We start from the raw sequence: 27,707 nt of genomic DNA on the forward strand, positions 1-27,707 counted from the left end.
CATTGGGTCTCTAGGGATTCCTGCCTGTGAAACTGCCGTGCCCGTTTTCTACCTCAGATAGTTTCCAGGCTGAGGCCCAAGCTTCAGGCCCCGAAGCCTGAAGGAGATCAGTAGACTGAGATAGCAGGAGCCAGAGGGACGGCCCCAGAGAAAGTGCCTTTTGAATGTTCCCTCGACCATGGAGAGGAGCCTCAAGCACCATTTCCTCCTTCTCAGGAGATCGGCACCACGCCCCCACACACTCCCCTGCCTCACAGGTCCCTGGAGGCCAGGCCGGAGTCTTGAAGAGGCGGGGAGGAGAGGCGGATATACGCAGGGCAGGAAGGTGCCCACGGATCCAAGTGGCAAGGGGCAGAGGGGCTACACACACCCTTCTTTCTTCCGCGATAAAAAAACAAAAACTTTACCTCTTTTCGCTGCCTCCTTCGTCTCAAAGAAAGGCATAGAGCTGAGAAATGGTCCCTCTGCTGTGCTTAGCTCTCAACTTAGAGGAGGTTAGACCTCTTGGCTTTGGTCTTCCCTTGCCCTTCATTCCGTGAGAAAGTGAAATGTGCATGCAGAAGGGAACGCAGAGCTGGGGGCCATCTGCACTCCAGAGGGCAGTGGTTCCCTCCGGTCAGCCTGGACGGTCCCTGGGCCTGGAGGCTTCAGGCCAATGGGATGCTCCCTCCCTCGACCTCCCCCAGCCTACTTCGGAATGATGCTCTGTGGCCAAGCAGGTACCAAAGGATAAATGTGCTATATTAACGTGAGTACGATGGACAAATGCACTGCAGTAGTAAGCACGTCATAGATACATAGAATATTGTCTCTCTAGTCTGAACATAGATAGAAAATAAGTTATACTTGTTTTTGTTTTCCATCACAGTAGGAGGATAGCATACAAAGTGATTGGTTCAGTGACCACAAAGCAAGCCAAGGGAGAAACCATAAAGGAGGGCGTAGGGCACGGAGAATGGTGGCGATGTGCCAAGGACGCTGCAGAGTCGTGGGGGCTCCTGCAGGGAACAGGACCTCAGACCTCTCAGGTCAGCCTTCTGAGTTAGCACGAGGTCCCACTTGACGACAGCCGGTGGCTGCATCTGAGCTGGGATGATTCAGGCCCCTGGGTGGGCGGCAGAGCGGGGACAGGCGCAAACAGCATCCAGCAGGCCAGCCCACTCTCCCACTGGCGCTATTGGACTTCTGTGATTTTAGGAACACGGGCCGCAGAGCCAGACGGCACGGTTTGCTTCTGTTATGTGACAGATGGCCAGACTGATGGCCCACCACATGCTGGCTGGCCCTCCTCCCTCACCAGCCGGCTCTGGGCGGCCGAGGTGCCCTGCGTGCTTGGCCTGTTCTCCAAGGTTCATAGCCCACTAGCGATGCTGGGATCCTGCACATATCGCCACAGCAGAAGGAAGGGTCTTAGGTCTTGGCTCTGAATCCTTTCTCTACCACATGTGACCTCTGTGACTTCGGGAAGGTCACCTGAACTCCTCTGAGTCTCAAGTTCCTCATCTGCAAAGTGGGGGGGGACTGATGCTTACTTCCTTGGGGGCTGGCAAGGGCCGAGCGGGATGCTGTATGTAAGGTGCCCAACACGGCTGGCTCCTGGCACACAGGAGGGGCTGGATACATGGGAGATGGATCTGAGCTTCCACACATCAGGGCTGGGTGAGAAAACACCAACCTCACAAAATCTGGGGAATAAAGCCACCTTGAATGGCTTAGGGTTGAGGATTTAGGGCAATTTCTTTACCTTCTTTCCTGCCAATTTTTTCTCCTCTCTCCAGGTCTAGGATTCTTTGAAATGAAGTAGGGGTAGGGTTCAAGGGCAGGTTTGCCGAGGCAGACACAGCCCGAGCCTAGGAAAGCACACAGCTCAAGGTCGTGTCTCTTCACATCTGGGACCAGGTAGAGGATGCTTCTTCCTTCCCCGCCATCCCTCCCGCCAACCCCTGCTCCCCACAGCAGCCCCTAACTCCCATCTCTTAGACCTGGACCATTTTTCCCCACTGGGAAGCCGAAGAGTGGGGGACGGCACTGAAAACAGTGAGCGCCTATTGAGTGAGAAGCATTTTCCATCTGTTCTGAGCCCAGGGAATCTGGAGGTGGATGGGCCACCCGCGGACAGGTGAACTGCCTCTGCGGGTGGTGGGAGATGGGAGGGAAAGAGGGATGGAGACCTGGTCTTGAACCTGGGGCCCTGGGAGCACTCCTGTGCTTCTACCAATGCTGAGAACTTGGAGATGTGTCCAAAGACCAGCCTGGAAGCCTGGGGCTCCCTGTCCCCTCTCATCTGCAGTGTACTTCTCAAGATCTGTGTGTGTATCTGTGTGTGTGTGCGTGCGCGCACGCACGCACACATCTCATTCTCCCCCGTCCCCTCTAACACCTGCCTGCCCTGAACCTCCTCCTCCGTCCATCACTCAGCAACTTTCCTCTTGGATGGAGGCAGCAGGTGGGCGGGCAGCTCGTTGGGCAGCTCGTGCCCCTCCAGCTTGACCTTGATCAGGTGGTTGGCCAGTGCAAACTCCTCGTCATCCAGCATGCCGTCCTTGTCGATGTCAGCCAGCTTCCAGATCTTGCCCAGCACGCTGTTGGGCAGCTTGGAACGCACCATCTCCTTCTTGGCATTGGCCCCTGTGATCTTGCCGTCCACCGGTGACAGGGTGTAGAAGATCTCGTCATACATGGGCTTGTCCCTGGCCACCACCCACTCGGCGTCATCGATGCCCTCCCCAGCCCCCTCCCCGTAGCCATGCCCGAAGGGGCCATGCAGGGTGCCCTCGAACGCCCCGCCCTTCACCATCTGCACAGGCCGCTGTGTCTCCTCCTGCCGCACTAGCACCATGAGCTGGGCGATGTCGTGGGCCAACATATCATCCACCACCTCCAACAGCTTGCTTTTCAGTGGCTGGAATTTGCTAAAGTCCTGGGCCTGCAGCTGGTCCTGGGAAGGGGAAGAGAAAAGAAGGTGAGCGTAGGAGGCAAGGGAAGGAGCTATTTCCCCTTGTTGGGGATGCTGCCTTCTGCTAATGCTGGAATGTTCACAGCCCTGGAAGCTAAGCTGATCACAAAATAATGAAATATTGAAAGATATGAGAGAGGAGAAGAAAAAAAGGCACATTGGCTCTTGGTGGAAGTTTTCAGGAGAGGACAGTCGCAGGGTCTAGGGAAGAAAAGGAAATGGAACAAATATTGGTTTGATCCATTTATCTGGATTCCCTTTAATACGCTGGAAAGCAATTACATTTCTCTTTCAGCTAGTTTTGGCTATTGAAGGATGGTTCCTGAATGCTTTGTCCTCTGAGACCGAGGCGTATGTGTCTCTGTGCTCTAACCACGGTGGTAATACTGGGGAACACTGCAAATGCCTCACTGCGTGATCTCATTCGCTCTTCCGGGGCCTTTCAGAGGGAGGGGAATCACATTCTATCCCCATTAAGGGAAGGAAAGACGGAGGCACAGGCAACTGAAAACAAATCCTAATAGAAGCCAAGGCTCATCTCCAAACCAGTGATTCTTACTCATGCTGCTCATCGGAATTAGCTGGAGAGTTTTCAGATACCTACATCTCCCCTGAGGGTTCTGACACAGTAGACACAGGCGGGCAGATTCTGTAAAAGCCTGCCTTCCCGTGACACCCACACCACATGGTGGAAGAAATATGTTCCACTTGGCGCATCTCTGCGATTTTGAGGCGTCTGAGTCGAGAACACCCGGCTGCTCCTTGGCCTTTTCAGTGACAAGGTGAGAGCTTTCTGCTCCGGCCGTTGGCTCTGACCACAACAATCTCAGGACACTGGGCAGAGGCCAGTGCACAGAAATCTCAGGGACAAGCACATCGAGTTCCCGGCAGAAAAATTCCGAAAACACCCACGGCGACATTTTAAGAGCGAGTGTCAGCTTGTGCGTTTCTCACCTCCCCTCTAAGGCAGGGCCAAGCCTAGGAGGCAGGTGGGGGCCGGTGGGGGTGTGCAGGGCAGAAGCAGACTAGCCCAAGGTCCCTGGCATCTCTCTCAGCCTGTCCACGTCGAGGTGTGTTTGGTGGGCTCCCAAACGGGCAACCTAATATCTTCCAGGGGGCACAGTGGGTGCTCCCATCACCCCACATCGATGGCCCGCCAGGCGGCCATTTACATGGTTGGTTCAGGGCACTGGACAACAGATCCTAACGTGTGACTGGCAAACAGATAAGAAGGTGAAATCTGTATGCGGCAAAAGGATTCCTCACATTAAAAATGGGGTCGTGTGGTCCCTTTCGAATGCTATCTTCCTAAATGTTTGCTTCTAGAGCACAACATTCTTTTCTAATTTTAATTTGTTTATTTTAGAGAGAGAGAGTGCACGCGCACACATGAGCAGGGGAGAGGGACAGAGGGAGAGACAATCTCAAGCAGGCTCCATGCCCCCAGCATGGAGCCCGATGCAGGGCTCGATCCCACGACCCTGGGATCATGGCCTGAGCCGAAATCAAGAGTCGGATGCTCAACCGACTGAGCCACCCGGCCGCCCCCAGATCATTACCTTCTTAACAGAAAGAGAAGCTGAACGTTGAAGTATTCCAAGCCACAGCTGAGTGACAAACCTGAGTTATGTTAAAGTAATTCTGAAATTAGTAACTGGCTTGTGGTAGGTGGTTCCAGGAATGAATGGATACATGAACGCATGCACTATTTGAATGTCTATTTTTTTCTCTTCCTTTTAGCACATAGGAAACTAAAAATGCCTGTTTGGGACCGTACTGATGTTCTGAACCTCCAGTCTTAAACTGAGAAACGATCAAAAGATCAAAATCAGCAACAAGAGCAAAAACAGTTATTACAACTACATGTGCTGCTATTCTTAAAAAAATTCCCTAATTCTCAGAAACCTTTTTTATTTTTTTAATGTTTATTTATTTCTGAGACAGAGACAGAGCATGAATGGGGAAGGGGCAGAGAGAGAGGGGGACACAGAATCCGAAGCAGGCTCCAGGCTCTGAGCTGTCAGCATAGAGCCCGACTCGGGGCTCAAACTCACAGACCATGAGATGATGACCTGGAGCCGAAGTCGGATGCTCAACCGACTGAGCCACCCAGGCGCCCCAGAGAAAGCTTTTATTTTTAAATAATTACAGAACCATGAGATGCTGCAAAAATTGTACAGAGAAGTAGGTCCCCGTGTTCACCACTCAGCTTCCCTCAGTGGTGACATCTTACCTAACTTGAGGCTGCGTTTTAAGAGCCAGGCCCTGGGCTAAGCACCTTGCAAATATTATCTCACTGATGATGCTCATAGCATACATCTAAGGTGGGTGCATCGGAGCCTGAGGTTACAGATGAAGAGTCAGAGTCTCAGAGAGGATCCAGTTAGCATTGGTGTGGTGGCTTCTCGCTTGGACTGTGGGGATATTCTGGCTTTTCTACCAGCAGCCTGTGTGAACAGCACACTCAGAAAACTGCCAGCCATTAATTACACAGGTCAGTTAGCTTTGTAGACCTCAGTTGGCTCCTCTGTAAAAGGAGGAAGAAGAATGCCTCCCTCAGAGGACCCCTTTGGGGACTAACGTGAGAAACCAGGTGTGATGGTGCTAGGCCAAGATAGGAACCCATGGTGTACCCCAAAGAGAGCAGGCTTCAGTGCAGACTTCTGCTTCTTCATGGCTTGTGTCCCAAACTGCTCCCAAGTGGGAGCTCAGAGGTAAACTTAGGCACTCGAGGGCCTGGAGACCCTGTTCAGGTGACATTCCATATCACGTGGCATGGCAGGGATTCCAAGCTTGTGGTGGCCGTGACTGGGCGAGGTCTAAACTGGAGGTATCGGGTCCCAAGCATCATGATACCCCAGCCTCCCTGGGAGCAGTGGGGCTCTGTGTTCTCCCCAGGCCCAGGTAGGACACCTGCTGGGACAGCGGTGGTCCAGCACGGAGGGCAGACCTGGGGCCATCTCCTTGCCTTCTGATTCTGGGCAATCGGACTGTCCCTTATCCTGGAGCCCCAGACCCCTAGTTACCTGCATCCTTTTCAGGTTGGGAAAGTCCCCAGGTGAGATCTGGTGCTCGCGCTCGATCCGGCCGTAAATCTCAGCCAGGTTGTTCACCAGCTCCTTCTTCTTATTATCCTTTCCGAATACCGACGGCATCTCCTTCTTCAGGGAGCTGATGATGTAGGCATGAACCTGAGAACCAGGAGAAGAGAGCAATCTTCCGATCAAGACCCTTGATCCATTTCTTCCCTCCAGGGTGGCTCTGGCCCCCTCTCTTCCCATAAATCCCTCCTCCTGCTGCTACCTCTGCAATCATTTCTATCTCACCCCCTTGCTCTCTCATCGCTTGCAGTGCTGAGCTGTTTTCCTAGATCACATGGGAAAGGTGAGACTATGGGGGGAGGTTAAGGTCAAGGCAGTTATAGGGATGGTAATACTGGTAATGATGTTGAGGACGAGGAAGCCAGCAACAGCTAACGTTTCCTGAGCACCTCTAACGATGCCAGGCACTGTGACGGGGCTGTTACATTCCTTACCTTACTTCACCCTCCCACCCCTTCATTTTACAGACATGGAAAGAGGCACAGGGAGACTAAGGACCTTGCCAGGTTGGGATCACATTTCATAAACTCCAATCTGGCCACCTGATGCCAGGGCCTGTGACCAGAACCACCACACTATCCTGCCCCCAGCTACTGGGGGGGCTCAGCTGGTGCCCATGATGCAGGAGCTAGAGGACACCGACCACCCCCCGGCCCGCCCCAGCAGGCGATAGCTCAGGGTTGCAGGCGGCAGCCCCTGACTGACCCACCCCGAACCTCCCCGTCTTCCGGGGGACAGCCTCACCTTGGCCAGCCTGGCTCTCTTGATGAGGTCGTTGAGCTTGCGCAGGGCAGCATTTCGCGGCAGACTCTGAATATCTCGGAACAGGTCCTGCTCCTCCGCCTCGAAGAGCTTCCGGTTGTCGGGGATGAGAAGGGGGTGGGACCAGAAGGAGCCGATGTAGACCCGGATCACCTCCGGGGTGTTCACAATCTTCCCCAGGGACCACATGAGGGCCCCGTACACCCGCATCAGCTGCTGCGTCTCGATCTGGTCCGCCTTGTTCAGCACCACACGCATCTTGTCCTCGTGGTTCTTGAGGGCCTTGATGACCTCTGAGAACTCATCAGAGATGTCCAGCTTGTGGGCGTCAAAGAGCAGGATGATGCGGTCCACCCGCTCGGCGAACCACTCGAGGACGGCCGCGAAGTCGTACCCTGTGGCAGAGGGGCGGTCAGGAGGGGGGGGCCTCCGTGGCACAGGGAGGGGCCTGGGGATAGGAGGCCAGGCACTGGACACAGAGTCTAGGGAGTCATGCCTGGGTTCCAGCCCCCCCCCCCCCCCACCATGTCCACTCTTTGGCCTTGAACATGTTAGTGTTCCTGAGTGTTCTCTCACCCATAGATGGACAAACTAATAGCACCTGACTAATGGAATTATGAGGACTAAATACACTCCGAGCCCAGCACATAGTTATTAGTAACATCATTATTCCCATTTAGTCTTCTTGTTCAGGCAAAGAGGCTCTTTCCATTCAGCGACAGGGCTCAAGAAAGTGCTTCGGGGGCGGGCTCTGCCCAGCAACCAGGCAGGGGCCTGGTCAGTGCCACGGAGATACGGGGGCACAGTGACTCAGCCAAGACCACCTTGCTTGTAGGCAGCCGCTGGGGCACGGAACCCAGCTCTGCAACCCCAAGTTCAGTGCTTGTTCTGGCGGGCAAGACGTTCACTTCATGGCCCCATTTCACCCCCGCAGCATCCTTTGAGATACGCAGGACAAGGAGACTCACCCCGGCTTTTCAGAGGAGGAAACAGGTTCAGAGATGAGGTGACAGTCAAACGGCCACTAAACAGTGGGGCCAGGGCTGGACCGCACCACCTGGGCCCTGGGCTCCCCGCACATGCGGAGGGCAGCTGTCTTGCACGTGGCTACCTCCCTGCCTCTCCACCCTTTCTCCTTCCCTCCCCAGGGCCCAGGCCCACCCAGTAGCTCCCACAGAGTCCAAGAGGCCTGTGCATTCCTGCTCCAGGCGAGCCTGCAGCCTGCACCCACTCTCCTGCTCTCTGGAGCCCAGAACCGGCAAGCCTGCCCCCCTTGGTGGCTGGGGAGGGCAGCAGGGATCATTCCCAACTGTGGCTGTGGCGTGCAGGCCTCGGGCAGGGCAGCCCAGAGAGCATGCTGCAGCTCCTTATAAACAAATCCCAGAGTGGCCACTCCCAGTCAGCTGGGCAGCTAGAGTCCAGCACTTAGTCAACAAGGAAGCAGAGGCTCAGAGAGTGCACAAGGCCCCCAAGGGAGGGGTGGAAGCAGGGTCATGTCTCCCCACCCCAAATCAGGCCCTCTGGTCACCCCTCCATGGACTCAGGAAAGCAAAGGGGCCGAAGGGGGGGCGCTGCAAAGGCTTGGGGGGAAGTAAGGGCAAGGCTGACCAGCCCCCACTTCGGGGTGGGGAGGCACAGTAGTAGCTCAGTGTGGCCAGAAGATGACGGCCCCCTGCCCATTCCCGTCAGCCCAGTGTTCTCGAGGTAGGATGTGCTCCGAAGGGGTCGCCTGAGTAGCACTGACCTGGCAAGCTTACTTCTAGTTTCTGTTCAGCCATTAAGGTGCTGTGTGTTCTTGGGCAAAGAGCCTTCTGTCGCTGGTCCCCGGTCTCTCTGCCTGTCAAAGCAGGGAGCTGGACAGGAAGACCTCTGAGCTTCCCTTCTCCCTGCTTCTAAGACCAGAGGGGTGAGGGTGGAGAGCAGGACGGATGAAGGGGAGACACGAGGAAGTCCTTGCCAGACAGGGAGAAAGGAGGCTGGGGGCCTCTGTCTTAAACACCTTGGGGGGGGGGGCCTGTGTGAAATCTGCTCTTGCTTGAGGACAGGCTTCTGGAAACCTTTTCTGGGATTTCATAAGCACAGAGGCTTCCTATTCATCTTCCCACTTTTGCAAATTCTGCATGCTGTGATGAGTGCTATCAAACTGCAAAGTCCGTAATGCCAGGTGCTTTCTCCCGAGGTTTGGCCACGAGGACCCGAGGACCAGGTGATGAGGGCGTAGGCTTCCTCAGAAGCTCAGCCTCCTGCTCCCAGCTATTCAGAGCCTAGCAGCCTCCAGGACAGGTAATTGTCTCTGGTATGGGGGGTGGGGGGCGGACAGGGCTTAGGCACATCCAGGAATGGGAGCATCTGAAAGGCACAGATGGACCCATTAAGCAAAAGGCAGGGAACTAGTTCTCTCATTTATCTTCCGTGTGACCTTAGCAAATCTGAACCTCAGTTTTCTCAGCTGTCAAATGGGGATGATAACACCTGACCAATGAGGGGTCAGTGATAGAGCCACGGCAATAGGATTCAAGAGCACAGGGAGGGCCTGGATCAGTCTGGAGGCTCTGCTCTAATGTCTGGGGTCATAGGTCCCCTTCCCTGGCTGGTCTTGGGAATGGCTCTGAGACCCCCCAGCAGGGACTCGTGAGCACCTGCAGCAGCTCAAGGGCTTATAAGACACGAACTAGGAGGTGGAGGGAGATTTAAGCCCCGAGAGACTGAGCAGCAAAGCTGGTCTTCCCGGAAACCCTGGGATTACGTGCAGCAGGTCTGGCTCCAGGAGATCTGGTCTGCAGGCATCAGGCCCAGAGACCGCACAGCCTGCAGCGACCTGGGGCTCTCCCCACAACCCTCCAGGCTCCAGAGGACTGGAAAGAAAGCATTTCTAAGTAATGCCAGGCAGGAGGAAATCAATGAGACAAACACAATAGGCAAGGCAACTCCTTAATCACCCACCGGCTTCCCGCATATTCTGAAGAGCAAAGCAGGGACGCTGACAGGCAGCACATTTCTTTGTATTTTCAACCACACCATCTCATTTGATCTTCATAACTGTCCACATGCCAGGAACTACACAGGGCACACACATCTTACAGGAAAGGGAGGGGACAGAGAGGTTAGGGGCTGGCCAAGCTCACACAGGCAGGTTGTGGCGAACTTGGGACTAGACCCCAGACCCTTGACTCGGGTCCACGCTCTCTTCCTATGCATAGCCATGTGTGAGGCTGGAGCTCAGAGGTCTGAGCCCTCAAACCAGGCACTTGTGGTGGGTGCATAAAAGGTCCTATCCTGCCTCCCAAAATCCCTTTTGAGATTTAAAGACATTTTAGCAGAAGAGAAATAAAAGGGCATCAATTTTCAAAACGTGGGAAGAGTTCAGATGCCAATGGGGAACAAACACCACACTACATGCCTCTGAGAAGTAACCTTGGAAGTGGCCTGAGAGACTCATCATAGGCCTCCAATGACCATAAGGCTGCCGGCAAGCCCTTGTGACATGCCTCAGGACTCTGCTGCTCTGCCCTGGCTCGTGGTGCCCACACAGGAGCATAGATACAGCATGGAGTCTGGGGCCCCACTCCAGTGAGGGTCCAGGGACAGACCAGGCACGTGAGGCTGCCAGGACCAGCCTGGACCCTCCAAGGTGCCCCCGGGGGGACCGGAGATGAGAGCCAGCCCCATTCTACTCCCCAAGCTCCTCCTGGGCAGGTGATGATAAACCACTCAAAAGCCACTAGACTGGGTCTAAGGAGACCAGCCTGCATTGCAGCTTTATAGCTCGGGCTTTTCCCTGCCTGTGGGGATTCTAGCTGACAAGTAGCCAGGAAATGAGGGTCCCAAGTGTGAGGACACTCAGGCTTCCGGAGCCCCTCCCACTTCTGCTGCATTTTGCTTCTTCCCAGTAATGAGCCTGGGGCTGGGCACATCCTGTCACTTCCAGGAACTGCCTCCTCTGCTGCCCATCCCAGGTCATCTTCATCCAGAGACAAGTGCTGGCCCAGGACCTCCTGAGCTCAGATTCCCGGACGTCCCCTGCTTCCTCTCTCCCCCTCAGACACCCACCCGAGGCCTGGGCGCAGGGGCCATACCCTGAACAAGGGCCACGCTTCTTCCAGCTCTGGCCCAAGGCTGGGTGCTCCATCCCGTGAAGCTTGAGGCCTGGGGAGCCCTTGGGAGCAGCTCACTTTCGAGAATGGGGCACCCTGGGGCCACTGGGCGAGAGGCGGCTCTGTGCAGATTTGATAATGGTGCCGCTTTTGGCTGGTGAGACACAGCACTGTGCCTGGCATGAAGCTCAGTGAATGGAGTGTGGGCTGGATTGTAGGCTCTACGCGCCTCTCAGCCGGGTGAGCTTGTACAGGGCACGACCCACGGGGCCATGTCCTGTCCTGCGCTGGCTAGAGGAAGGACAGAAACACCAGATCTGTGGTATGGCCAAACCCAGAGCTCTGAGGGCCCCAGGCAAAAAGCCGCACACAGAACATTTGGTTCTGTGCACACACGGGTGTGTGTGTGTGTGTCTGGGGGGGGGGGGGGGATAGTGTATATGGAGGGAGTGGTGGGTGCGTGTAGACGTGGGGGTGTATATGTGTGTAGGTATAAACCAGAACTGCCAGGTTCTATGGCAGAGAAAGGATGAGATGTTCTGCATACTGGAAACTTTCCTGACACCTGAGGGTATCTGATGCCCTTTCATTCCTGGTCTCCTTGGAGCGCTGAGGGCAGCACTGCCCGGGCTGGCGATACAGTGCCAGTGCCCAGCTCCCAGCTCTGGTTTTTATCACAGGCTGCAGGGAAGGCAGAGGACTGACTGGCTTGTGTAGCCATTCGTGGGCCATCACTTCTAGGTCAGTGTGGGGTGGGAGGGGACAGGAAGGCAGGTAAGGAAACCAAGCACCCAATTTGCTGAGGGCAGCCACTGAGGTCCAAAGATGAAAGCAGGCAGGAAAATACAAGAACAGGGAACGAATGGAATGGGACAGGAGCTGAGGAAGGCAGGAGTCCCTAGAAGTAGGCTGCCATATACAGCTGCACAGGCTGTGCACTGCACAACTATAAGGGAGGCCATTCATACAGATTACTCATTACTGTATAATGGGCAACCCTGGCTGGCAGATAAAGGGGAGAGAAGGGAGCTCACTGTCATCCAGGCCCAGAGCTGATGTCTGGGTTTCCATTACCATCTGTAGGCCTCACAAGGTCCTATGATAGGTATCATTATCCCTTGTTACAGAAGTGGACACAGGCTCAGGGGAAAAAATGTGGCCTGTTGAAACCCATACTGGTTCTAAAAACCGGGGCTTTGACCTCCCAGTCCAGTGCCCTTGGAAATCCCAGAGGCTGAAGTCCTCCCCGGGCCTACCTGCCAGGCTGCACTGCCTTACAGGTCTATGTGCCACCTCCCCGCTCCCCAGCCCCCAGGTAGTTCGGATTGAAAAGTCATGGCTCTCCTGAGCCTTCCTTAAGGACACCCAGGCGGCTAGTGTGAAACAGTAAATCCCCTTTAGGCCTAAACTCAGGATGGGCCCAGATGAAACTTGGGCAGGGCGGGTGCTGGTAAGTAGGGAGGGGAGTATTTAGGGAAACAAATAGAAGCCACACGGAGAGCCACCAGAGCCTCCCCTCCACAAGGGTTGGACCCGAGCACCGCAGTGCTCACGAAGGTCCAGAGGAGAGGGTAGGTGAGCCTGTCTTCCCAGGGCCGTGGGCTCTATGTCTCCAAACCAGCTCCGCCTCAGCCCCAGCACCACCTGGAGCCCAGGCTCCCCCACTGACATCCCACTGATTACATGGCATGTTCACACAAGGCCCCTCCTTTCTTCTTTGCCCCTCGTCCCAGGTGTCACTCCTCAGTGAAATGGGAGGGAGGCGCAGGGCATTTTTGTTGGGGCCTCTACCTACCCCTGCTCCCACCTACTCCAAACTGAGGTCCTGACAGCAGGCTCTGTCTTTCCTGCAGGACAGACCGGGGTCCAGAGGCCCTGGAGTGGGCTGCTGACCTGAGGGCCTCTCCTGCCATCTTCCCTGTCTACCCTCTGTCAGGCTGGCTGTACCCACCCACACGGCCATGGGGGACACCCCCCCCTCCTGACGCCCAGGGCTGAGCTGGGTCCTGCCACCCCAGAAAGCGACCTGCTCCCTGCAGAGAGGAAGCCGGGCCAGCTGGCAGGAATGCTCAGGGTGGCCTAGCTCCGAAACTATGGGCCTGTACCCAGGCCAGCACCAGTGGCACTTGGGCCCCCTTAGTACAGACCTGGGGGCACTGGCTTGTTGCCAGTGAGGCAGTGGGCTCTCCTCCCGGGGGGCCCGGGGCTAAGCAGGTGCCGGCGCCTGCAGGCCATGCCCTTGGAGGAGGGGGTTTCTGGGCCCCACCATGGCAGCACAGACATGCTGCAGGACAGACCTTGGCGGGCTGCAGAGCACAGGGGCCAAGGCACATGCGGGAGGGAAGCAGACAGTCACCTAAGGCCACTGCCCAGAGAACCTCTCTGCCAGTCCCAAGACTTTCCTTCCCGGAGGCTGACTTCTGAGTGCGGACTTGGCTCCAGCCCAGCTCCTGGCTCCAGTACTGGGGTGGGAGTGGCTTGGCATGGCTCGCCAGAGACACAGCCCAGAAAGGGCAGGGGGGCTACCCAGGGCACACAGCAGGAGGTGGTGGGAGAGGCTGGGGTGGGACGCCAGGGGCAGACTTCTAGTTTTGTACAGCATCGTCTAGCATTTTAGAGCTAGAAAAAAAACAGTGATGATGATGATGATGATGTTTATTCATGTTTACTGGGCACTTGCTACGTGCCGGGCAGAGGGCTTTTTGTACCTATATTATTTCTTTTAATCCTCAAACAAGCCTATAAGTAGAGAGAACAATTTCCCCCTATCTTACAGAGGCGTAACTGAAGAACCCTGCCCGAGCTCATGCAGCTAGGACGCGGCAAAGCAGGCTCGGCACGCTGGCCATCGGGCACCGAGGTTCCATCCGCTAACTGCCATGCCTGGGGACCTCCCTTAGTGAGCAGTTACTCCATATCTGTCTGGAGTTTTCAAAGTGCTGTTACATACCAGCTCCCCACTCTTAGGCCCAGAGCATGCTCGCCTCCCCACGTCACTGGATGAAGTTCTCTGCAGGTATATGCCTTCCCTGCAGATCTTCCCAGGCCAGGGACCACAGGACCTTCAGAAGCAAACCAGGTCTGGCCCGGGGGTGGTGCCTCTTGAGGAACGAATCAACCCAATGAGGTAAATAAGGCAGATAATTGCTGTGTCCTTTTACAGAGGAGGAGACGGAGGCCGGCTGTCGCCTGAGCCACAGTGGACCCAAACTGTCCCCTGGCCCCTGCCTAGGACTGTCCCCACAGCACACCAGGTGGTGCCAGCTCATCAAGGTAGGGCAGGGTCCTGGGGGTCTAGCTCATATATATATGTATATATATATTTAATGTTTATTCATTTTTGAGAGAGAGCGCACGCAGGGAGGGGCAGAGAGAGGGAGACCCAGAATCTGAAGCAGGTTCAAGGCTCTGAACTGTCAGCACAGAGCCCAATGCGGGGTTTGAACCCACGAACTGTGAGATCACGTCCTAAGCCGAAGCCGGACGCTTAACTGACTGAGCCACCCAGGCGCCTGGGGTCTAGCTCATAGTACGGAAGCAAAAGAACATACCGGAAAGGACACAGCACAGAGCCAGAGTCCATCCTCGCAGGTGTGTCGCTTACCTCGGCTGATCCTCTGTTTCTCCCCGGAGAGGATCCCTGGGGTGTCGATGACGCTGATGCTCTCCAGCACCGGGTTGGGCAGCTGGGCACACACAAACCTGCGCGGGGCGAAAGCAAACCCGCGCTGTCCTCTCACCGGCTCCCGCACACCCTCACACGTGCAGACGCACGCCAGCCTTCCCAGCCCTGGGGGGCGGACGTCCAGAAGCCTGGCTGCCTTCTGACGCCGACCCCCAGGCTCCAATCCAGACTCAGCCTTAGCACCAGGCCCGGGACCTGCACTTTGAGGAAGCTCCCTGGCTGATCCTGAGGCAGCCATGGTCCTGAATTTGTGCAGCCCTGCTATCAGGGACACTAGGATGTCCAAACCTCAGTCTCTGGCCCCACAGTGCACAGTCCGGTGGGGAGAGGAGGCACGTGCGTGGGCCACCACAATATGAGGTGGGATGGGACCAGCATGTCGAGGGGGGTCAGGTAAAGGGCTCGGGAAATCCAAGGTGCAGAGATGGCTTCCAGGGATGGCTTCTTGGAGGACGCGGCTCGGGAGCTGGCCTTGATGAAGGAGTCCCACCACCCGGGAACATTTATTTGGGCTTCCAAATGCACGTCTATCGAGATAGTAGTCAAGCCTTGTGAAAGGAAATATTTCTAGGGCTACATCCTGAAGTCTCAGAACACCAACTGGTAAACCTAACGTAGGCTCTTCTTCAAGGCCCCTCTCTTATACGCCGTTTTTGGCAGAAGCCAAAAAGGGGTCTTACTATCTCAGGTTCAGCGGGCCTCTGCTGCCCAGCGAGATGGCAGAGAGGCAGGGTAGGTGAGGAGGCTGGGACACGCGGACGGGGGCATTAGGGAGGGCTTCACAAAGGAGGCCAGAGTGGCCAGAGTGGGGCCAAACAGGGAGGCAGGGTTCACATCACGGGGGCCTTGAGAGGTCTGGGTTTTATACTGAGGGCAACAGAAACCCATTTATACTGAGGAACATTTTACGCAACAGAGTGACTCAGTCAGATACGACGGTTGTCAGCAAATCCAGTTCAGTTCGTCAGATCTGTATGGAGTACTTGCCATCTGTATGGAGTGCCGGGTGCTGGGCTAGATGATGGGCTGGAAGAGAAAATGGCACGGCCCCTGCCCTACCGAAGCCCACGGCTCCTCAGGCTCTATGGCACACCCAAGTATCCTACAAGAAACCCCACATTTTGCTGAAGCTGGCCTGAGCCGGGTTTCTGTCACTTGGTGACCAGGTAGCCATGTGCATGGGGGCTGGTTGGGGGCGAGGGCTGTGACTGAACCTTCACCCAAGCTGAGCTCCTGGAGTGAGAAGGGCAGGGGGCTGAGGGTGGACCCAATGAGGGGGACACTGGGTCACAGGAGCCAGAGAGAAAGGGGACAGTGCCGACAGGGAGGCCGCAGGAGGGCCAGGGAGCTGAGAGGGAACAGTGGCTGAGAGAGACCCATACCAAAGAGAGGCGGGGTGAGGTAATGGTGGGAAGTGTCTGCTGTTCACCATCACTGAGAGGTCATGGTGACCTTCACATGGGCAGCTGTGATGGGGGAAGCCATGCTCCCCAGGTGGTGGGGGAAAGGAGGAAATGAGGAGGTCTAGTCAAGAAACTTGAAGGTGGTAGGGTCTGCTCCAGGGCTGTCAAGAGGAGATATTTCTACATGGGAGAGGGGGGAGAGGGTGGTGTCATTGGAAAGAGGGAATCCCTGATGGCATGTTCCCTGAGGAGCTGGCCCGGAAGCACCTGTGGGGGGGAGAGGAGGTAGATGCAGAGCCGAAGAGAGGACGCAGCTCTCTGCAGACCGGTGGAAGGGGGCGGGGACAGAGGCAGGGGAACACTCCATGGATCCTGGCTTCCACTTTCTCTAGAAGAGGAGGCAAGGCCATCTGCTGAGGGAGAAGGAGGCTATGGGGGTTGGAGCATGTTTGGAACACGACCCCTGGGCAGCACTGAGATGGGAGCCAGAGGTTGTGGTGCAGCCTCCCTGGGTGTGGCTGCGGGGAACTGGAGGCGCCTGGAAAGGGGCTTCCTTCTCCCCTCATGTCCTTCCAATGGACACGGCTGGCAGATTCCCCCTCCAACATCAGTCTAACCACCCGTCCTTTCAGCTCCTGAATGCTCTGGGAGGAAGGCGCAAACCTCACAGTGCTCGGTCTTCTGCTCCTAGGGCTCCTGCAGCGAGCCATATTCTTCCATTCTTCTCTGCTCACTGGGGTTTTTCCCCCGGTTTTCTCCTGCCTGAGATGTCCTTTTTTCCCCACCCAGACCCTGGAAAGCGCCATTTCACTCATCATTGACCAACCCATGTCACGTGCCAACTTTCCCTCAGAGGCCGCGTCAGTCCTCTTGCCTGAGAGAAGCATATTACTCTTAGCCTATTTTACAGACGGGAAAGGCGAGGCATAGAGAAATTAGGAAATTTGTCTAAGATCCATGGTGCCGTTTTGATAGGATTTGGGCCCAGATTATCTGATGTCAAAGCCCATCATCTCTGCCTTTACTCTAAATACCTCCTATTAAAGAAAGTAGTTCAAATTGTTTAAGTACAATGCACATGCGAAACTGTGGTGTGGCTCTATATGACAAGCGTGACTGGGCGGCAGCCTGCATTCTGGTTACGTAGAATAGTAACAGGAATGTTGGGCCAGCCTGCCAAGCATTCCCTACAGCTTTTGCCACTCACATTGACACAATACCCCTGGTGACTGCAGGCTTACCCTTGTCTCAGGGGAGGGGAGGTGACCTGTCCAAGGTCTCGCAGTGAGTTTAGTAAAGAGGCAGTGCTCAAACTCAGGACTTCCACCATCAGCCCACGGTTCCTTCCACCCAGTAAGAACAACATCCAGGAATAGAGAGGAACCTTCCTCTACCTCCTTCCAGTTGGATGCAAACCCCTTCCCTAGTACAGTTGACCCTGGAACAATGAGGGTGTTAGGCGTGTCATTTCCCCCACCCTGCTCGGTGGAAAACTCGCATATAAATGGACCCATGCAGTTCAAACCTGTGTGGTCAAGGGTCAGGTGTATAGACAAAAGCTGGGAACTACCCAGAATAGCCCTCTCCACTTTCATTGGAGGGAGGTTTAGATTAGGGGGGAGGTGATCTAACTCCGGTACCCTTCCCTGCTCCATGATCCGGAATTAGCCCTATATCCCTAATCCGTAGTGACCAACTCAGTTACACTCCCAGCAAGAAAGGAACAACCAAGAGACGCTGGGTATGGAAAAGGCACCGAGCCTCCCAAACCCCTCCTCTTCCTTCCCATACTCCAGGAAGAAAAATAGAGAACACCCAGGACACGTGCTCCCTGAGCACTCACCTATTCAAGAAGGCATTGCCAAAAGCGTTCAGCTTCCTGAAAGGTTTCTTAGGGTCCACCACCAGGGCGTTCCCAGGGATGATCCCCTCCACCTGTCCGTGCATCACGGCAATGAAGGAGTCGGTGGTCGGCTCGGGCCCAATCCGCATGCCTGGGAAATCCTGTTCCAGTAGGTACCTGGCAGAAAGATGCACGGTCGTAAGGTAGGGACTCTGTTCAAGCTGCACGTCTGCCACAGGCAGGTGAGGACGTGAGTCGTGGCAGAGGGGCAGAGGGACCGCGACAACATTCCGCGGTAGGGACGCGTTTTCACGGACGGAGAATCCAAAGACCTCTCGTGGAGGAAGTGGGATTTTAGCTGCACTTAAAATATCTAATCTGTCCCCCTGGTCTTTACCTGTTATCCTCTCGGAATCAGTAGTTGGAGAGCAAGGAGATGCAAGATTTGGCTCAGAAACAAGGTGTGGGTTGACACGGATTCCTGCAGGGGGCGCAGTGGATTTTACAGGTGGAGGCAGCCAGCTAAGATACCGGCAGTGAGGCTAGGTAGGAAAGAGACGATCCACAGACTGTGCAGGCTTTCCGTAGGTCCATATGCCAGCCATTTAATATGAGACATAAAGACAGCTCCTGCATCACCAGTGTGAAGGGACACTACACTGTGCCAGGCCCATCTCCGTGCCGTCTACGAGCGCTGGTCCCACTGTCTAGCGTCACTATGAGGCTGTAGCCTGTACGTACATCTCTTTGCTCTTCTTCAGGCCTAAGCAGTGAGAGCCCAAGGCCACTGCCCCTCTCCACAGCCCCTTTTAGAAGTCAAGAGCAAAGGCACACGGCGAGCCAGAGAATGAAGAGAAGGAACACGGAGGCCTCCTGGGCCAGTGGTCCTCAGCCCTGGTGGTGCGTTTGAGCTACTGTGTAGCTGTAGCCAGTGGTGCCCAGGCCCCAGCCCAGAGGTGCTGTCCCCCCTGGCTCAGAGGTGGGGCTCGGGCCACCAGACTGTTCTAGGAACTCCCTTGAGGATTCTAATGTGCAGCCCGGGGGGACATCCTGCTCTAGACCAACCTTCCCATTTCACTGATAAAACCACTGACACCGGCACTCAATAGCATTTCCACCTGCCAGATACTGCGCTCATCACTTGGAGGACGTCATCTTCGACAGGCTTCACGGCGGCCCTATGGGCAGGAACTGAGGAAGCCGAAGCTTCGTAGGGTTATGTGGCTTTCTCCACGTTAAACAGCCAGTAGTACAGCTGGAATCCAAACCCCTATCAGTCTAACACCAAATCCTTTGCTCTCCGGCCGTCTTCCGCCCTGACAGCAAGCTGATCAAGGCCCCACAGTTTGGGGCAGAGCTGGGACCGGATGCCACGACTCCAGGGCCTGAGATCTCTGCCCACCTTACACCTCCCTAGAATGGGCCTGGGGCATGGGTCCTGCTCTGCCCAGCAGGCTGGTAGCCGAGGATTTCCTCTGGCTCGTCGACATCCTCCTTGTGCCTTCGGGAAGGGTTCTGAGCTACTCGTTTACTCTGAGGCACAGGGCGGTTCGAGCCGGGTTGCTACGGGCTCCCTCCCCAAGGAGCCAGCAACGAGCTGCTGCCCAGGAGGCCACCCCCGCCCGCTCTGGAGGGTTTTCCGCCGCCTTGGGAAGCCTCTCATCTCCCTCCCAATAATCCAGGTGTGAAGGCAGGATTCCCTCCCGTCAGAGGACCATTTTGAAAGCTGGCTCCTGGGTTGTGCTAACAATAAATGACAGCAGCTGCACACTTGGACAGTGCATCTGGCTTTCTCAAACACACCTTCGGGGCCTCAGAGGAGAGGTAGGGCATCTCAGCAGCCCAGGGCCAGCGACCCAGTCTCTCTAACCGTGAGGGACATGCCCTTCAGAAGGTACTTGCCCTCTGCGAACCTCATTACCTCGCTCCATAACCTGAGAGATTATAGTTCTGGTTTATGAAGCACCTGCCATATGCTAGATGTTCTAGACTTTCCGTGCCTTATCCCACTTCATCTTCCCATCTCTGATGTGAGCACCATCGTCTTTACCATCAAAATGGGCCTAATAAGAAAGCCCACCTCATAGTGTTGCATTAGATGCTAAGTGTTGCTTAAGACGCTAAGCACTTAAACAAGCACCTGGCACCAAGATTACCACTCATTGTAAAAAGGAGGAGACATGGTCACACAATGTGCCCCAGGATATGCAGTCAGTAAACAGCAGAGCTGGGATTTGAACCTGGCACGTGGGCTTAAGAATTCATGCTCCTAACCACTACATTCACTGTCTCCATTCCTGCCTAAGGTCCCTCAACCAGGAAGTGCAAAAGGGCTGAGCCCCCCTAGGGGACCAGAAGGAGGCGTGGAACAAGAGGACCCCAAGGGGGAATGATCTGGCAGGAGGCTGGCCAGGGGCCAGGCTTCGATGCTCACAAACCCAGGAACGTACTCTTCTCCTGAACACCCACCTCTGGGGTTCACTGCCCAGTCTCCATGAGTGGGATGTGGCACACAGAAGTGGCTGCTATCGGGCACCAGAGCAGGGCCAGGGCCACTGCCTCTACAAGGCCATTCTCGGAACCTGAAGCTGCTTCATGAGAGTCAAGGCTGTGCCCGGGAAACCCCACCCATTCTTGCCTGTGCTGGGAAGGGGGCACCTGTGTGGGTCTGGGTATGGCAAGTGTGAATTCTGAGGCTGGAGGAGGGTGCCAGATGTCACCAAAGGCCTCAGGGACAGCCGAAATAGAGACGGACAGAAAGAAACATTTCTGAGGCAGCCTCAAGAATGCCCAGCCTGAAGAGGGCCAAATACAGTGACGAAGTATCTTCCTGACACAGGCACCTCAGATTCCAGCCCCGAGAGAGACGTGGTGTACCAGCAGATGAACAAAGGGTGACGCTTCCCAGCATCACAGAGGCCACTTTCCAGGATGTTCCAGAGCCGCAGCCTCAGGCAGCCAAGCGAGGGCCTGGAGGCTGGGCCCGCTGTCCTGGCGTCTCGGCTAAACCCACATGACCTCCAGTTTGCTGACCACACACGGGTCTGGAGAAACACAGAATCCCACGAAGCCACCAGCAAGTCCAGGGACACAGTCGGGCCAGGCAGAGAACCCAGGGCTTGGTAAATTCTCAGGGACATCTGCGTATGGCTTGCAGCAGCGAGCGCCCCCTTAACAAAGCCACCACTGTGTCCAGAAAGGAAAACCTATTGAGAGAGCTCATCACTGCTTCTCTATGGGGAGTGATACAGATCGCCTCTGTTGCCAGGCAAAAAACGTTCCCACAGTAGTGTAAGAAAAGAAAAGTGAATTCAAGCCTGGGTGGGAATGGCTGAGATGGGGACACACAAGAATCAAGAGGGCCAGGCAGGCGGGGTACCCGCTGTGGGGTAGGTGTTGTTCTGGGACCTTTACCCAAATGACTCTACTTAATTGGTCCCAGATGCACCATGGGATGGCAGCATTATTTCAGTTCCACAGTTGAGCAAATTGAGATAGAGGTTGCTCAACTTTGGGGCCAAAAAACACTACTGAGAGGCCCTAATTGCTGAAAAGATTTGGGTAGCCCTCCTCCCCCCAGCCATCCCATGCAAAATGAATAAATACTAAACCACAATACAGGTGTAAGGAAGTCCCAGGAAATTCTGGTTTTTCCCAGGAGGATGAGTTTTCTTCATGTTTTTTTTAAAGCAAATTATTTTCTAACACTTTCCTCATTTGTTTGTGTCCCGCTTGGCTGTCAATCTAAGCATGTGGCCTGCTTTACTGGTGACCTAAGCCCCCAGGGTAAAGGCGTGGGGCCAAGAATCTTAACCCGGTCTGCCTCTGGAGTATCCATGTCTGCAACAGCGGGGGCCAGACCTCAGGCTGCAGCTCTTACTTTACAGATCTTTAGACTTGAAAGGCACATGTCACTTTCTGCTCTGTGTTCTAGGTATCTGTGTTGTACATCTGTATCTTTGGTCTCAGTCTCAGGGTCTGAGCTTTTGAACAGGGTCAAACAGTAATACTTGCCCTGTTGGGTAATACTGGCCTCAGGAGGTTTTAGGGACACCGGAAAGCACCCCATAATCACAAAGTGAGGTAGTGGAAGGGAGACCCTCGATGGCCGTGTTGAGGGCTGAGTTGGCTCTGTGCTCCACAGAGCAGCCACCCCTGTCCCCGCCACACAGCAGCCTCTGCCATGGGACAAAGCGGCCCCAGCACAGAGGAGACTCATGGCCCCGCTTTCGAGCCTCCCATTAGCCTCCCCTTGCCTCTGTCCACCCTGCCACAGGCTGACCCACCCAGTCCACGACTAACCCAGCACTGCCCACAGGATCCCCTTGCCACCCCTCCTCCAGCCCTTGGAGGTAGAGGCAAGATCCTTGCCTCCAAAAGGGGTTCCCCCCCACTCCTGAGGGCCGGTCTCTAGGCCTCTGCTTATAGAATCAGCTTGAAAGGGGAGAGCAAATGAGAAAGCCCTAAGCACAATGCTTGGAACATAACTGGCACTATATTGGTTCTTTCCCTTCCTAACTGGAGAGTAGTACTATGAGGTGTTCGTTGCTATTCACATGTTAGAGGTGAGGAGACTGAGGTTTGGACAGGTTAGGCCTTCCTGACAAGGCCTCTTAGCTAGGACTGTTGGAGCCTGGATTCTGCTGAGCCGGACTCTGCTCTTTCCATGGCCTCACTCCATTGTCAATGGGAATGGATGGAGGTTTCTCCAGAGGTCCCCTCCTGCCAGTGAAAGCTTCTCTTGATGACCTCCAGACACCTGACTTTCCAGGCAGATCTTAAGCCAGACCTGAGGCAGGTGGCCTAGGGCTGTCTACTCCCTTGAGTAACACTCAGGCCTTATAAGAGGTGGGCAGATTTCCACTCTGCCCCACTGAGGGACCAGCAGACCAGAGCCCTGATGGGAAAAGATGTCCCCTGACCTCAGCGGGAGGATAGGAGTGAGGTGTGGCAGGCACTGTGGCTGGCAGGATAGACCTTGCAGAGGTCACTGGGTCTACGTGGAATGGTGGCCCCTGTCTCTAGTCGTTTGGCTTTCTGGAGGATCATCTTTCTTGTGGTGGTGATGCTATAAAGCTGGGGATGAGGCCTGGGCAGGGGGGATGCCAGGGCTGTGAGGAGGATGGTGCAACACAGCCAGATGCTGAGTCACCTTTGTGGAAGGATGCAGAGAGCCCCCTGAAGAAGCGGGGGAGTCCAAAGCGCCCACTGAGTAGTCCCCACCTCACCCCTGCAGCCCCACCACGCGCTCATACTTCAGAGTCTGAGTCTCGTTGTAGAAGGGCCGCGGGATCCTCAGGACCAGCCCAGACCTCCCTGTGCAGACCCAGGCAGCTTAGCTCTGCCAGCCTCAGGCCCCACACTTGATCCCATAGTCCTCTCCTTCAGCTCCGCGGCCGCCCAGCCAGGCCTCCCTTCTAGCCCACCAGAGCACCGGGGTCTTCCTCAGCCCCCGGGGCGGCCCCAGATGCAGCTCTGGGACTGGGGGGGCCAAGTGTGCAAGGGAGCAAGGGTTGGAGGCTGCCAGGGCCAGTCAGAGGAAGAGCGAAGGGAGGGGATCAGCAGAAGCAGGAGGAAGGCTGCCAGAGCCAGAGGGACACAGGGCTACTGTATCGAAAGAGGCAGCCTGTGTGGAGGGAGCAGCCACTAGGCCAATTGATTGTTTATTTTGTGAGTCGGGGTTGCCGGGCCTTAGGCCAGGGAAGTTATTTCAGGCAGAGAGCATAGCACATTAATTAGTTATTAGAAGAATGTCCTTTTCTGCACGTTCTTCCTGAGATGAGAAATAGACCCTGTGGCAAGTACATATAAATGAAAGTGGATGGACACTCAGGAGGCAAAAGGCCAAGGGCCAGGGAATGAAGAGGCAGGTCTGTTTCCGAGGGAAACATCCCTCACAGGTTCAGGCCTGGCCGGAGCCTGTGAATCACGGTGCTTCAGGCAAGAAGCAGGGGGAGGGAGCACCACCTTAGCTACTCCAAGTGGAGCCTTCTTTGCTCTGGGGGAAGGGGTGTGGTCTCACCTTACCCTCTTGGCAACTCAGAAATAGGATTCTTAACACCAAAATTAAACATAAAAAAATTAAAAACAAAGCAAAACTGCACAACCCTTGGCCTAGTGATTTCACTTCTGGGACTCCCTGAGAAAACAGCGCAACGTGTGGAAAAATATTACGTGTAGAGCGAGTCGACAATAGCAAAAAATTAGAGACAACCTAAAACATGCAAAAGGAGTGGACAGGCTAATGAATAATTTGCATATACATATAGTGAAATATCATGCGGCTCTTAAAAATATTGCTTACAAAGACTTTTGAATTTCCGTAAAAAATGCTCCTCCAAGTGAAATAAATTAGCATATAGAATTACATTATGGCATGAGCTCAACGGTGTTATAAAATAGCTAAAAATACTAGAAGGATAGATATATACATATAATATTTAAAATGGTCTCTCCCGAGTCATGGGATTATGGGTGATTTTTTTTTTCTCCTTCCTCAAATTTATTCTTGTCTCCATTTTCCAATGGGGGAAAAATAGCTGTTCAGTGGATTTAATGAAAAGGAAGGAAAAGATATAATTTGGTTTTGGAGGGATTCCCTATGCTGTAAGCCTTGCTACTCTGCTGGTGGGCTCGCCCTCAAGGCGGGTGGCTTTGACTGCAGGAGCTAAATTCATTTACTACAGGATCCAGGAGGGAGAACTTTTGTACTTGGGGGATAAGAAAGCGAGGGAACTGCCTCCCCCCACCCCCCTCCGGCCTTCCTGTCTCTCTTAGATAAGGAATAATCCTTGGGCAACTCGACTCTGCCCCTCTTAGGCCCAGTTAACAGCCAGCATGACTCAGGCAAAGCCAGGGGAGTGTCTCCGTCAAGAGGCACTTAAACCTGTCGGCTGCTTCAGGATCCTGCCCTCAGGGACACTCGCCTTTTCCCCCTCGCTCTTCCCTCCCACTCCGTGAACCTCTACTGGGAGCCTCCCATAGCTGAGACCCCAGGCAAGGCCTCAGGGAGCGAAGGCACAATAGCAAGTTCTGGTGCTACCAAAGGAGAAGCTCTAGATAATAATAACGTACTAAGAGTTATAACCGAGGCGTGTCCAGAGGGCCAAGGAGGGCTGTGCAAGGGCAGGAGTCATCGGTACATGGGAGGACGCGGGCTACAAAGGAAACCTTTGTACAGAACCTAGGTAGCTCTGAAGTGCCTTTGGCAGCAACTAAGGGAAATGGATCAGATCAGGGTTCTTGCCCTGAGATTACATGTAAATTTGTGTATGTGCATTTTTCTACAGACAGGGCCAAAGCTTTTGTCAGAATTTCAAAGGATCTCCTGACCTTTTAAAAAGTTGAGAAAGCAATGGATTAGATTCATTGCTAAGAGCCCTCGGGCTCTAACAATGTCAGCTACCCAAAAGCCAGTAGCTGCCCACCCCCTACCTCCCATACTTTAGAAATCACTCAGCCCCTCAAAGCCACGGAGCCCAAGGCTGTCCACCCTACAAAGAAAGGCAAGCCCGATCTGGTGTTCTGTTCCGACAGGACATGTTAGCACGGGGCAAGCCCTGCTCCCAGGCTTGTGTATAAGCTTCGTTGTTAGGGAAAATTGGTAGCTAGAAAATTAGGAAGCTGACTGTTAACTTTTCTGCTCTCCTTGCCAAGCAAAGCACAGTGCTTTGCATGTTGCAGGTGGCCCAACTATAGTAAGATTTGATTTGAATAGAAACAGGACCCCTGCCTTGAAACCTGCAGGAGATGAGCACCGCTGATTTGGGGAGGCCACTGCACCCACTGCCTCGCTAGAGGGCTCTGACTCAACACAGAGGGCCAAGGAGCACCTGCAGCAGTTTGGCAATGGCTGTAAATGAGGCCAAAGAAAACCTCCTGGCCTTGAGAATTGTGTGGACTGAGGACTGGGGAGGAGCCTGTCCTGTAAAGAAGGGGAAGACTGTCATTACTCCGGTGGGCAATGCACAGAGCTCTCTGAATGCAGGGTGGACAAGCTGACTCCCCGAGGATCCCTCCAGCCCTAGGATTCTGTAACTCAAGGGAATAGATGACTCACCATCAAAGCCACAGGCATTTAGCCAAGCCTGTCCTCCCATGCATCTAGGACCAGCCTCCCAGGTGGGCCTCCTACCCAGTTAACACAGCATGGGACCGTCATTAAGCCCTCTCTGCCTTGGTCATTTCACCTGCCGAGTCAAGGGGCTGGCTGAGACGATCACCGGTGTCCCTTCCACCTCTAAAAGACTTTAATGTTATTACTAAGCCATTATGATCAAACAAGGGAAAAGAAAAAGGCATTCTGTTTCTGACACTGCTTCTGTCCAGTCTCTGAGAGACAGTTGTAGGTCTGCTCAGAGAAGGAAACTGGTAAAAAGGACAAGTGGCACTACCCAGCAAGGGCTCCAGAGTCCCCAGCCCACCTCATCAGTGGCAACTACAAAGCCCCCAGGGGAGCGGCTGAGCCCTCTAAAAGGCAAGGGAGGTGGTCCTCGCCACCAAGGACATGTCCCTAAAAAGTGAGGGTGTGAGACTCCCCCATCAGCAAAAGGTGCTCTTGTGACTAGGAGCTTTCTCACTTGTGCCTCCTGGACCTCAGGTTCATCATCCATAAAATGGGGAGAATAGGGATGACTCTGAACTTCTAACACATCAAACCGACCTCTTGAGTCAAGGGCAGGGAGGCACTAGGTAGGGGAAGGGGCGGGGGCAGCAATGAAATCGTGGGGGTAAAGCTTTGGACACACAAACACCAGAATTTCTTCAGCGCCCTCACAACAGAAGGCTTCCGGTTTTTCCCCAGGCAGGAGGGGTCACCGGGAGGACCTAGGCGCGGGGCGGCTCACCTGATGAAGGTGGTCTTCCCAGTGGAGTACTGGCCCACCAGCAGGACCATGGGCTTGTTGTCGAAATCAGCATCCTCCAGGGCAGGCGAGTGAAACTCGTGGAAGCGGTAATGCTCTTCCAGGGGCAGCAGCTTGGTCTTGTAGAGTTTCTTGAGCCCCTCGCTCACCGTCTGGAAGACCTCGGGGTCCTTCCTCCGGCGGTCGTCGGAACCCAGCCAGCTGAACATCGCGGCCGCCGGTCGCCCCCCGCGCTCAGCCCCGCGTCGGGCGCCCTCGGCTCCTGGGAGAAGGGGCCCCGCAGGACCCACCAGCCGCTGCGAGCCGCGCCGCCGTGTCACCCGAGCGCGGGGCTCGGCCGCACCATGGCCGGGAGCGCGGCGCGGGGGTCCCCGGGGCGACGGGAGCGCGCCCTGCCCAAGCTCCTGGGGCCCAGCCCAGCTCCCGCTTCAAGCGGAGACCCAGGAGCGGGGGGGGTGGGGGGGGTGGAGAAGAAATTATCTGCGCCGGGCAGAAGGGCTGCGATCTCGGAAATGAAAGTCTAACCTGCAATTAAACTGCAAGATGCCGGGGTGCGATGCCGGGTCCCCGATCTCCCCCCGCACACGTCTTGCCGACCTCCCCTGCCCGGGCCCTGGTGCAGCGAGAGGATGCTTCGGCTCGGCTCCTGCGCGGCCGGCCGGCCCAGGGGAGGAGGAGGAAGCGCTGGCACGCCCGGGGACAGCTCAGCATCCGCAGCCGCAGCCCGCAGCCCCAGGCGCCGGTTTAAATGCCAGCCGTGCAGGAAGCGGGCTCGCGGAGGAAGTCCCCGAGTACTGGCAAGGCCAGCCCGGCCCGTCGGCCTCGGTGCCGAGAAGCTGAGCAGGGCGCCGCCATGTGTGTGGGCAGGCGCTCCGCTGGGGACCGGCGACCTCAGCCTGGGAAGGGAGGGATGCGGAGTTCTGTGGGAACGCTCTGGCATTTCAGTCTGGGCCTCTGGAGGTTTGATTTGGGAACAGCGCCCTCTCCGGGACAGCTACG

The 27,707-nt window shown here is 55.3% G+C and overlaps 2 protein-coding genes across 2 annotated transcripts in view; one reads left to right on the plus strand and one right to left on the minus strand.

Moving 5' to 3' along the window:
* Window positions 1–720: 720 nt before the first annotated feature.
* On the minus strand, window positions 721–27,632 carry EHD3 (EH domain containing 3). Its single transcript, XM_015064205.3, has 6 exons — window positions 26,691–27,632; window positions 17,845–18,021; window positions 14,518–14,615; window positions 6,802–7,214; window positions 5,983–6,147; window positions 721–2,938 (listed from the first exon to the last, which is right to left on the minus strand). Exons 1-6 carry the CDS (start codon window positions 26,915–26,917, stop codon window positions 2,411–2,413), a joined length of 1,608 nt encoding a protein of 535 aa, XP_014919691.1. The 5' UTR covers window positions 26,918–27,632; the 3' UTR covers window positions 721–2,410.
* The window catches only part of CAPN14 (calpain 14), a 69,942-nt gene continuing 50,644 nt past the window's right edge, over window positions 8,410–27,707 (plus strand). The window contains exons 1-2 of the mRNA XM_053201044.1: window positions 8,410–9,102; window positions 14,077–14,186. The gene's annotated coding sequence lies outside the window, so the exon portion shown is untranslated. The remainder of the gene's footprint in view (window positions 9,103–14,076; window positions 14,187–27,707) is intronic.

This window comes from Acinonyx jubatus, chromosome A3, assembly GCF_027475565.1.
Source record: "Acinonyx jubatus isolate Ajub_Pintada_27869175 chromosome A3, VMU_Ajub_asm_v1.0, whole genome shotgun sequence".
NCBI classification, from domain to species: Eukaryota; Metazoa; Chordata; class Mammalia; order Carnivora; family Felidae; genus Acinonyx; species Acinonyx jubatus.

Excerpts from the sequence above, each read along its gene's own strand:
- EHD3 (XM_015064205.3), bottom strand. The coding sequence starts at position 26,917 with ATGTTCAGCTGGCTGGGTTCCGACGACCGCCGGAGGAAGGACCCCGAG. Across the intron at positions 18,022-26,690 it reads GGGAAGACCACCTTCATCAG|GTACCTACTGGAACAGGATT; the intron begins GTGAGCCGCCCC and ends TCTTTCTGCCAG. Across the intron at positions 7,215-14,517 it reads GAAACAGAGGATCAGCCGAG|GGTACGACTTCGCGGCCGTC; the intron begins GTAAGCGACACA and ends CCTCTGCCACAG.